The following is an 11,208-nucleotide window of genomic DNA, read 5'->3' as shown; positions in this document are numbered from 1 at the left end:
CCCATTCGCATCATCGCTCCAACGTGTGGAAGTATGACGTGCACAGGAAAACGCACACATTAAAAGAGCTGGATGAATTTTCGCAACTGGTGCACTCAATGTAACCAAAGCCCAGTCGAAGAAAGAGGAGCAGGGACACCCCAAGCCCACCTGTAGTCACCCCACCTAGTCCCCACCCCTCGGGGGTACCCGCTTGCCCCACTTATACACTAAAAGCAGTTTGCCTGTGCTGGAGGGCTCATGTAAACAGAGTCTCTCTCTCTCACGCCCTGTACTCTTCGCTGTCGGCTTTTTTGGTTCAGCGTTATGTTTGTGAAATTTTTCCACGCGTGTGTGCGTCATCGTGGCTTGCTGATGTGTTATGCCAGAGGGGTCCTGCCACCCTGTATCCGCTCTGCAGCAGGCAGACACTGGGGGGGTCTCCAGTTTTGTTTAAGCCCCTCGCTTTGGTTCTGTGGGTGCAGCTGAAGAACAGTGGCCCGTTCTCCCGAGAAGGACTCTCAGGCCTCTCTCTCCCCTGTCTTCTTCCCCGGCCAGGGCCTGTCAGAGATGAAGCTGGGGGTGGGGGCAGCTCCTTTCCTGCAAACTTCAGTAACTCTAGGCCGTGTTCCTGACACCCTGTGGCAGCCTCATTGCGGGCCGAGTCCAGGCAGGGGACCACCCTGGTAAGTGGGGCTCTGCAGGGAGAGATGGGTCCAGGGGAGGGTCTGGCCACTGGCCGAGAGGACGTGCTGTCACCCATGGGGTATTTCTTGGGAGACGGGGGTCCTCTTCCTTTCCAGCAGTGAGGCTGGGGGCTGCAGACTGCCAGGCTCTGCCAGCTCTTCTCCTGTCACCTCCATCTCCACCGGGAGGCCAAGGAAATTAGAGCGGAGGCCCTGGGTGCAGTGATGGGTCTGTGAAATGGGCTCAGGGCGGTAACCACTTCCGTTTTCCGCGTGGGACCACTTAGGACAGTCCCTGGTCAGGGCAGCTGTGGGCAGACAGACCCGTGTCCTGACCCAAACTCTGCTGCATACCTGCTGTGGGACCTGGGTAAGCTTCTAATCTCTCTGGGCTCCAGTGTCCCCACCTGTACAATGGACACAGCAGTATCTCCCTGATGGTGTGCATGTGACATTTCAACAACCCGGCGCCTGACACCCGGCAGAGGCTGCGCAGATGGGAACTCTTCTTCACTGAATGGGCACTCCAGCAGCTCAGCCCCTCCCCCTCCTCCCACCCCAGCCCTCGGAGATCTTGATGCACGGCGGCCTAGTGCCATCATGGAGGGGTTTTCCTACTGTTACCAGGGAAGTAAAAACCCGCAGGTTTGCTGACAAGCCTAAAAAGCCACCAGGCCCAATGAGGGCTCATAAGCAGCTGACGGAGGCAGAAGCAGGGGGTTTCTAGGTTTCTGTGGACTTGGGGAAAAGAAGAGGCTCAAAAACACTTCTATAGTCTAACCCAGCAATTTCACTTGGGGAAATTTACTTGAAAGAAATGACCCTTTAAAAATAGGCAAAGCCCTGGCCTCTTTGCCTCCGTTGGTTGGAATGTCATCCCATAAACCAAAGGGTTGCAGGTTAGATTCCCAGTCAGGACACACGCCGGGGTTGCAGGTTGGGTCCCCTGTCAGGGTGCATTGGAGAGGCCACCAATCAGTGTTTCTCTCTCACGGTGATGTTTCTCTCCCTCTCTCTCTCTCCCCCTCTTCCCCCCTCTCTAAAATCAATAGGCATGTCCTAGGGTGAGGATAAGAACAAGAATATAAAAATGGACAAAGCTTTATCATCACATTGTTTTCTGTTACAACGAACAGCGGTGACCTTAACAGTCATAGTGAGAAAAAAATCAATCAGTAGAAACAGACCCGCAAATGGCCCAAATAGTAGAATTAGTAGCTACAGACATTAAAACATTTAGTATAAGTATATTCTCTATGTGTAAGGTAGGAAAGCTTGTGCATGTTAAGTAGAAACACAGAAGATATGAAAAGACCCAGATCGAACTACCAGAGAGAAAAAATACACTGTCTGAGCTGGAAGATACAGTACATGGGACTACAGCAGATCAGACGATGCAGAAGAAAAGGTTAATCTATGTAAGCGGTGGATGGTGTGGATGATGAAGATGATGATGGAGTTGGGAGTAACCATAAATAACACTTATCTCCAGCTGTGGACCAAGCCCTATTCACACATCATCTTGTTGGATCCCACAAGAAGGCGACGAAGGAGATGGTATCACCACCCTTCGTGTACACAGGAGGAAACAAGGTGCGTTGCTGAGCACCTGGCTCCGGGCGAAGCAGCTGGAATCCAGGCCGTCTGGTTCAGGCTCCCACCTTCCCACCCCCCTCACCTCCACCTAACACTGCGTAACCCACGTTGTGGTCGTTGAAACGGCATTCCCTCCATGGGCGAGGCTTGGTGCGGTGTTCTGTATGCATGTGGTCTCTAGGCCCCACCGCGACACAGGAAGGAAGGACTGTTGTCCCCACATTGTCTCGAGAACATGGAAACCGAGACTCACTGAGGTGAACTGATTTGCCCAGGGTCCCACCGATGGGAAGAGAAGGAACAACCAGAGACCAAACGGGATCCTCCTGATCCCAAACCCAGCCTTCCAGATGTGCCTGGGGGCCTTCGGAGGTGTCCAGGATAACTCTTTTTGAGGTCCCTTTACAGCATCCATATCACAGCTTCTTTCCCTCTGGGGAGAGCTTTCTGGGATCAACAAAATCCTCTGGTCCAGGCTGCTTTTGCCCCTGCCCAGTGACACCGACTGTGGGAAGCCGGCGCTCTGGGAGGTAGCCGCGCGCCCCCCTGAGAGCCCGGATCTGGAATACCGAGTGTGGGGTGAGGTCCGACTCTGGCGGGAGTGTCGGGGAATGACTGCGGAGCGCGCCCCCCGGGGGAGGCTTGCGGAAGAACACTCCAGAGACGCCTACTGCGCCTGCTGTCTAATTGTTTCGTGTGCAGCTTGTTTTCTCACGCAGGAGGCGATCAGCTGGTGGTGGGGTCGAGGAACCAAGGAAAAATTAGATCTAGAAGAGAGAAGGAAGAGAGTGGAGAGAGAGGACAACTCCCAGCAGCGACCCTTCCTGGGGCACTTCTTTGGGGGGACCGATGAGCTGGCAGCACCAAGGCCAGCTTGGGCACTAGTCCTTGACCAGCCAGCTAAGGGGCATGGAGGAAAACGGATTTCCGCTCCCCGTGGGCTGCCCAGGACACCTGGAAAGGTTATGTCAGTGGAGCCTTTGCGGGAGACGGAGATCCTCTCTCCGCAATGCCTCCGCGTGTCCTGCCAGCGGCACCTGCTCCTAGTGAAGCTGGGTCCTCGCCGTGCGTTCATCAGCATTCTCATCTGTGACCTGGGGCAGAGCTTCCGCAAGTTGTCAACGCACGTCAGTCGCCTTCGAATTGTGTGTGTGCTTTGCCTCAGCAAGTCCTCTTTAGGAATCGATCCTGCGGCAACGGTTCTGGACGTGAACGGAGATTTCACCTTAAAGGTCCCTTTCACTGTACCACGGTCCAGTCTAGAGCCACCAACATGACCCAACGTGTCCATCAATAGGGGGTTCATTAAATGAGTGGCATAGCCGTATAATGGAACGTGAGGCTGCCTTCCCAAATGTCACTGCAGAATATGTAACGACAAAGAACTTTGCTCAGGTTATATTGGTAAGTGAAAAGAGAGGCTGCAAAGTCCTGGAAAGTACTGCCTATGCCCCTTTCCTAATTGGGTCAGGGGAGAGGGTGGAGATGTATAAAGAGCAATAGAACCCGAAGGGCCATGGTACGAGCTATATTTCTTCTTACTGTTTATGTTTTCCACATCTTCTACACAGAACATGTGTTTCTTTTGCAATCAAAAAGTTAAAAATAAAATAAAATAAAATTCCCCAGTGCCAGGAAAGAGGAAGGACACAGAAGGAGCACACATGTGGCCTCCTCAAGACCTAGAGCTGCGAGAGGCAGGGTCGGGCTCCGCGGGGCGGGGGTGCATCCTACATAAGGCGCCGCCTGCGTGAAGAGGACGCCAGCAGCTGCTTCCACGCTCTGCGCCGGATCATGGAGCTTCCCCTGCTGTGTGCGCTGCTGGTGCTGACTTGTGAGTGGAGACAAGAGCCACGGTTGGGAAGGGAAGGAGGGATGCGGGCAGGCCTTATATCGTTTTCCTAGGCTGGCAGGGATCCCCACTGCCCTGGCCCCTCAAGCCCCCCACCCTCTGCCCCTTGCAAACAGCCATCAGCGGCTTCCAGTCCCCTAGAACATCAGCTTCGGCCAGGGTGAGGTCTGGGTGGCCAAGCTGGGTGGCATGCCCCCCGGGCTGCTGTCAAGGTCAGAAACTAAAGGTTCAGAATCCAGGGTCTGCTGAGCTGACACCTATGGAACTTTGGACAAAAATTACAGGAATGGATCCCCCCATTTGCCTGTTTGACCAAATAATAACGCTCATTTCCACAGACACAGCACTGTATATATTTACAACCCATTCACGCTCATTATCGCCCTTGAACCTGGGAAGAGGGTTCTGAGGACTCATGGTGGGAGATGGAGCAGTTTCCTACTAGATCTGTAGCAGATCAAATGTCAAAATGTGGTTGCTAGCAAATTGGCATTCTGTTTCCTAACCATCTCAAAAATGTGTGATTTTAGAAAGGATGCATTTTTAAGTGTGGTTGTGTCTTACCTTGGGACTCCCAGGTTCTCCAGAGGAGCGCATCTCCAGAGTTACAGTGAACACCATTAGGAAAGTTGCAGGCGAGCTACAGAAATCCATCTCGCAGACGTAGAGAGACAGGACCGCAGACAGGTAACACACACAGGTGAACTCGACTCAGACGCCGGCCTCGCTGTCTCCTGGCAGTACGACCTTGGCCAGGCCACCCCATCTCTCTCTGTCCTCATCCGTAAAATGGGCATGAGAGCACCTCTTCACGGGGTTGTTAGAAGCACTTTATTGAGAAAATACATAATAAAATTTAAGTACAATGAAGGAAGCAATCATTAGCTCAACACACAGCACAAGCCTGAAGTGGTGGCAAGGTTGCCTCCCACCCCCGCGGGAGCCCTGGAAAAAGAGCCTCCATCTCTCTTGGTGGCAGGTAAGGATGGGGAAAGGTGCCAAGACAGGACTTGCTGAGAAGTTAAGCCAGTTCAACAAAGCCCTCATAGCTGCAGGTTGAAGTCCTCAATTTCTCAGGACTGGCTTAACCTCACTGTGAAACTGGGAGAAGTAAGACCACCCACAGGCATCCTGAATCAAGGCTGAAGTCATGGCTTGCCTGTCAAGAGAGAGCTGCCTGGTTCAGGTGTGAGATGGTTTGTGCATGTTTTTCTTTTATAAAAAGCATTTTATTTACTTCTTTTTAGAGAGAGGGGAAGGGAGGGAGAAAGAGCAGGAAAGAAACATCAATGTGTTGTTGCGTCTCGTGCACCCCCAACTGGGGACTCAGCCTGCAACCCAGGCATGTGCCCTGACGAGGAATCCAACCAGCGACGTTTTGGTTCACAGGCCGGCGCTCAATCCACTGAGCCACACCAGCCAGGGCTCTGTGCATGCTTTTCTAAGTTGAAATGGAAGAGGGTAGATTTAAGGCAGGAGGAAGGATGGAGGTATACCAAAAAAGGCAAGATGCTGAATTCAGGTCCCTGATTGGCCCGCATGTTGGACGGATGGCCACTTTCTTTGCAGTGTTCTGTCTCTGGGCGCCTTTAGCACTGAATCTGGGGGTCCAGAGGGAGGGCCTGAGATCACTCACCAGTACGGTCAAAGCTTACAAGATTTCTCTTTAACATCCGTACACCTGGAGCCGCACTGAGGGGACATGGCAGGGGGTGGGGGGTGGGGACACAACAGGCTTGCAAATACCTGGCACCACCAGTCACTTTCAGCTGTAGCCCAAGGCCACTTGTCTGCGACCTCACCCTTGGTCCTCTGCATGAGTCCCTCCCAACCTCCCCGTCACCCCCCGGCCTCCCCCAGTGCGGGGCTCACACCTGGGCATACTATTTAATTTGTTTGCGTGAGGAGCTTTCATCACAACACCATTTACCTGGGGGCCAGGGCCTCTATAACTAGGGTCACCCCAAGTCTCCCTGAGATTCTCGGCTCCGTCTGTGTTCTTGAATCCTCTGTCAAGGTGGCACACGCGTACATTTCAGTCCCCTTCTTATTCTGTCTCTTTCTTGCAAAGTCTCCCTTGAATGCATTGACTTCATATATTTCATTTCTCCTAATTCATTGTAACACATTTCTCTCTCCCAATAAAATACATTTCCCTTATGGTCTATTCCAACCAGAGGCTATTACGACTGAAATGAAAACTATCCATGAAAATCATTGATTTCTAAATCACACGGCCTCCCCGAAGAGCCAGACGTGCTTTTTACTATGTGAACTTCTCTACCAAATGCGGTGTTGGGAATGAGGCGGGGGTGGGGGTGGGGGGTGGGGGTCAGGAAGCAGGGCGAGTCTTCCTGTGGTTGCATGGGACCTCAGTGCCTGGGAAGGAGAATAAAACCAAAGCGCCTTGGGTCTTCTGTGGCAGGTGTGACTCTAGCCCAGGGCGGGATGTGGAACCTGAACAAGATGATCACACAAGTGACCAGGAAGAAAGCCATCACCTCCTATTGGCCCTATGGCTGTCACTGTGGACCTGGTGGCAAAGGCACACCTGTGGATGCTACGGATAGGTAACCCCTTCCCGGGCAGGCCCACAGGTGGTAGTCCTGTCCCGTCTGCACCCCAGGACTCTCTCCTTTCCTCTCCACCCATTTATTTATTTTTTATTGAATTTATCGGGTGACACTGGTTAATGAAATCATACAGGGTCCAGGCATGCAATTCTACAACACCTCATCTGTGTGTCGTGTTGTGTTGTGTTGTGTGTTTACCGCCCCATGTCATCCATCTCTCTCCACCACTGTCGATCCCCCCTTTACCTCCTTCCACGCCTTCATTCGTTCTGTGGGTTCGTTCTTTGCCAGGTGCTGGGAACCCCGCCGAGCCCCGATCCAGCCCGCGGCCTCCTTGGGCTTGCCTTCTAAAGGGTTCCCCAAAGTCTCCGAAGACGCCCGCTTGCACTCCCAACCCCTAATCTATTTAGAATGCCCACACCCACTGCCCGCTGCCCCAGTTGCACAGTGTCTGTAAAAAGTCCTGCCTCTCTTTGCTATTATCCCCTGTGACCTTTACCACGTCCCTGGGAATCCACCAGAGGACCGCTGCGAGCCTCGCCAGGCCCAGGCCACTTCTCTGATCCTCCCCTGTGGGCTGTGTGCCCTTGGGCACGTGGCTGGGCCTCCCAGAGTCTCTGTTTCCTCCTCTGGGAGATGAAGATGACTCGAGAGCCCCTGTCGGAGCGTGGTAGTGAAGGCTAAGAGAGCGTTCCTAGGAAAGGCCTGGCACCTAGGAAGCCACCAGGAAAGCTTCCTTAGCGTGACCAGGAGGAAGGCCAGAACCCTGCGGGCCCGGGCTCTCCTCTGGGGCGGGTGCTGCCAAAGACCCGAGTCGGCTGAGCCCCCGGGTGTCTGTGCTCCCTGTCCCACCTCCTGTCCCCTCCCTCCAGGTGCTGCCATACGCACGACTGCTGCTATTTTCACCTGAAGCTCCACAACTGCCACTTCATCAGGGACCATTACAAGTACAACTTTTCCCAGGAGGACGTCCAGTGCTGTGAGTGCCTGGGCCTCGGGACTGGCCACCGAGGAAGGCGGTTCTGGCACTCACTGCCTTCACATGCTGTGCAGTGAGGCACAGGCTCCTCAACTTCTCTGTTTTTCCTATGTGTCCGGTGGCAATAGCTGGGCCGTGGAGGAGAGGCAGGAATGGGGGCAGGAATGTGGGGGGGAGTAGGGAGATGTCCCATGGGGGCTTTGACCCCTGTAGGATCTGGAAGGGGAGCAGGCCTCCGCTTAGATCCCAGGCCCACCGCTGACCAGCTGTGTGACCTTGAACACGCTGCTCACCCTCTCCGAACCTCAGTCTCCTCGTCTGTAAACTGAGGACGATCACACTGTTCTGCCCTATGTGGTTAACTCAAGAACCCAAACGAGGGCAGACAGACTGAGCTCCACAGAGGCCTGCTGCAGAGCGCATGCTCCGGAGATGACGTGGGCTGCTGATATCTCGGGCTGCCGATACCGCCGTCACCACCTTCCTCATTTATCGATCCTCCTCACATCCCAGCCATGAGGCAGCCCCACCCAGATCAAGGCATAAACAAGGAAACTGAGTGAAGAAGTGTTTGCCCAGGGTCACACAGCCACAAACAACAGAGCCTGGGTCGGTTCCCAGCTCACCTGGCCCCTGGGCCCACGCTTGAGCACTGACTAGGTAGTGAGTGCTTTGTGTCCTCACTTTAACCCCACAGCAGCCCCCTGAGGCAGCACGTGACCACCATCCCCACCTTACAGACAACGAAACTGAAGTACAGCCATCCCTTCTGCCTCAGGGTCTTTGCACGTGCTGTGCCATCTGCCTGGAACACGCCCCCCCCTTCCCCCTGGCTGTCTACGGGGAGAGCAGACCCTCCCAAGCTCAGCTCAGATGGCTCTTGTCCCACCGCTTTACTGTCCCGCAGCCCCGGCGTTGCTCCCCACGTCCATGGAGCACAGTTTGTGACGTTCATTCCTGTGGTTCTCAAATATCTGCTGCCCCCTGTGGGGCTGTGCACCTCACAGGTCCGCTGTGTTCAGTCCTGTGCCCCTCAGGGCCTGCCCCAGGACAGGTGCTCAACTGTTCACTTCATGGATGAATAAATAAGTAAAGGCACCAAGTCCCAAGGGGAGGTCATGGTACTGCCCACAGTCAGGCAGCTAGAGTCAAAGTAGCTGGGAGGACACCCCAAAGCTGAGTAAGGGTGCCACTGCCTTCAGGGGTTCCCTTCAGGGACCCCAGGCTCTGTCTCAGGCAGCCCCCTGAGGCAGACACTGAGCCCCCTCCTCCTCCAACCCACAGATGACAAAGGGAGCTGGTGTGAGCAGCAGTTGTGCGACTGTGACAAGGAGGTGGCCTTCTGCCTGAAGCGCAACTTGGGCACCTACAACAAGAAGCTGCGTTTCGCCCGGTTCTCCAAGTCCAGATGCAAGGATCAATCCCCTATGTGCTAGGAGAAGCCCGCCCAGCTGTCCCACGCCCCCTGGCCCGGCCCTTGGAAGTCCGGCAGGGTTGTTGACACCCCTGCCTCCAGGGGAGCTGACCTCCTGAACCCGCCTGGCTCCTTTAACCCTCTCCCTAGAAGAGGGAAGGTCTCCAGCTTCTTTCCCACCACCCACCTTGCCTCTTGGACCTTCTAAATCTTCCCAACCTAGGCAGCAGCTCTCTCCTTTGAGCATGGCTTGTGATCTTCGGCAAAGCCAAAGCCAGGGAGTCCTGGGGGATGGTCTTTGAGCAGAAGCAGCAGGTGTTGGGGGCGGGGCCTGGGGGCAGAGGAGCGGCAGGTTCTCCCTGCCTATGACACCCACTCGCCAGGCCTCCCAGTCCCATCTCTCTCCTCCAGTCCACTGTCCACGCTGCAGCCGGAGCAGCCTCTCTGAAGGGCAACACGGATCTTTCCACCCTCGTGACTATACTTCTTAAACTCCTAAGACCTTCTATCACCCGAGGACGGGGCCTCTTGCAGGAGTTTGGGACCTGCACTGTCTGTGCTGTATCCCTCTCCATACTAGGCTAGGGGGTCCTGCCTGGTGGGGCCCATGCCTGTCTTGGGCTCATCTGCATCCCTGCTGCCCAGGGCAGTGTCAGGAAGAGGCTCTGCAAACGCCTCCGCCGTGGAAGGCTGGAGCAAGGCCCTGCTCCTCGTGCTCCAGGCCCGCGAGCACAGGCCACGGGTCCTCCAGGCTCCTTCCTCTCCCGCTCCCAGGCCTTCGCTCCGGTGGGCTCTCTGCGGAAATGCTCCCCTTGCCTTCTCAGGGGGCCTCAGCCTCCGACCCCGCCGGGCTCCTCAGAAGGCTCCAGAGAAGTCCCCACGGCTGATTCCTCCCCAGCTCCAAGGCCTCCCTCCCTCGTCTGAGCTCCTCCCATAGCACTTTTTGGGTCTGCAATTTACCCAACTTCACCTTGAGGGCTAGACCCTTGTCTGGACTTCTCCGAGCTCCCCCACTAGACTGGACCCCCCCGGGCGATGGAGGCCATGCTTTCACAGCTGTGTTTCCTCTGCCCCTCCACATCGTAGGTGCTCCATTAGTGCTTCTTGAATGAGCCCATAACGGGTACGTGGCGGTGGTGGCAGATGTTGCTGGTGTCTCACTCAGATCCCCTCATGGCCCAGTTCCCCAGCGAAGCCGGATGCTGGCTCTGAAGTGCTCACGTCCGCCTCAGTCTCTTAAGGAAAGACCTCATCTGCTGAGAGCTACCTTGCCTATCCGCCCACCCCACCCCACCCCACTGCCTCTAGCCAATGAGACTGGAATGTAGCACCACGGAGAGTACAACTGCCCACCCTCCGTCTGTGCAGGACCCTGTGGACCGTACCTTGCAGGTCCAAGAGCTCCTCCTGGGGTCAGGCTGAGGGCAGACTTCTGGAGCCCCCTCTTTGCTTGCTCTGCCCCCCCCCCCCGCCACCGCCCATCCTGTTTTCCTTGTTCCCTTATAGGTTTCTCCTGAGAGTAATCCCTCAATAAATCCTTCACTTGCAGAAGAATCTTCATCCTGGGCTTGGTTTCTAGGGAGACCGACTTTGGATGGATGGATAGATGGATGCATGGATGTATGGATGGATGGATGGATGATGGGTGTACAAATGATGGAAGAACAGATAGCTTTTTCCTATAAGGATCCACAACCTGTCATTCATATGTAATTAACCACGTCTCCAGCAACAGGGCTGGGGTACCTGCAGCCACACATGACCTCCAGCCTGTGACACACACGTGTGAAACAACTGACCCAGCAATTTCATGTCTGTGTGAAGCTCAGTGCCTCGTGCAAAGTAGCATAATTCGAATGAAGAACTATGGATGCCGAGTTCGAATTCTAGTTCTACCACCCAGTAGACACGCGAGCTTCCAGGAGCGGTCTCGGTTTCCTTGTGCGTGAAATGAAACGAAGAAGAAAATAAGGTGAGGTAAGTGTACTAAACAAGATTCATGCCAAAGACTGAGCACAGTGCCTGGCCATTGGTAACCCTCTTTAACGTGAACTGTATTGTTATTGTCACACTTGCTGTCGTTGCTACGGAGTAAGCAAATCTGGTCACCGTCACCATAAATGCAGAGA

General features: G+C 54.8%; 1 protein-coding gene across 1 annotated transcript; it reads left to right on the top strand.

The window, feature by feature from the left end:
• Positions 1-3,987: 3,987 nt before the first annotated feature.
• On the top strand, positions 3,988-10,622 carry PLA2G2D (phospholipase A2 group IID). Its single transcript, XM_045859427.1, has 4 exons — positions 3,988-4,095; positions 6,539-6,683; positions 7,559-7,665; positions 8,950-10,622. The coding sequence occupies exons 1-4, from the start codon at positions 4,056-4,058 to the stop codon at positions 9,099-9,101; spliced, it is 444 nt and encodes a 147-aa protein (XP_045715383.1). The 5' UTR covers positions 3,988-4,055; the 3' UTR covers positions 9,102-10,622.
• The last annotated feature ends 586 nt before the right edge of the window (positions 10,623-11,208 follow it).

This window comes from Phyllostomus hastatus, unplaced genomic scaffold (assembly GCF_019186645.2).
Source record: "Phyllostomus hastatus isolate PE091 unplaced genomic scaffold, TTU_PhHast_1.1 phas_scaffold_182, whole genome shotgun sequence".
NCBI classification, from domain to species: domain Eukaryota; kingdom Metazoa; phylum Chordata; class Mammalia; order Chiroptera; family Phyllostomidae; genus Phyllostomus; species Phyllostomus hastatus.
Note: the sequence above shows the minus strand (reverse complement) of the source record. Positions and strands in the feature narration are given on the sequence as shown.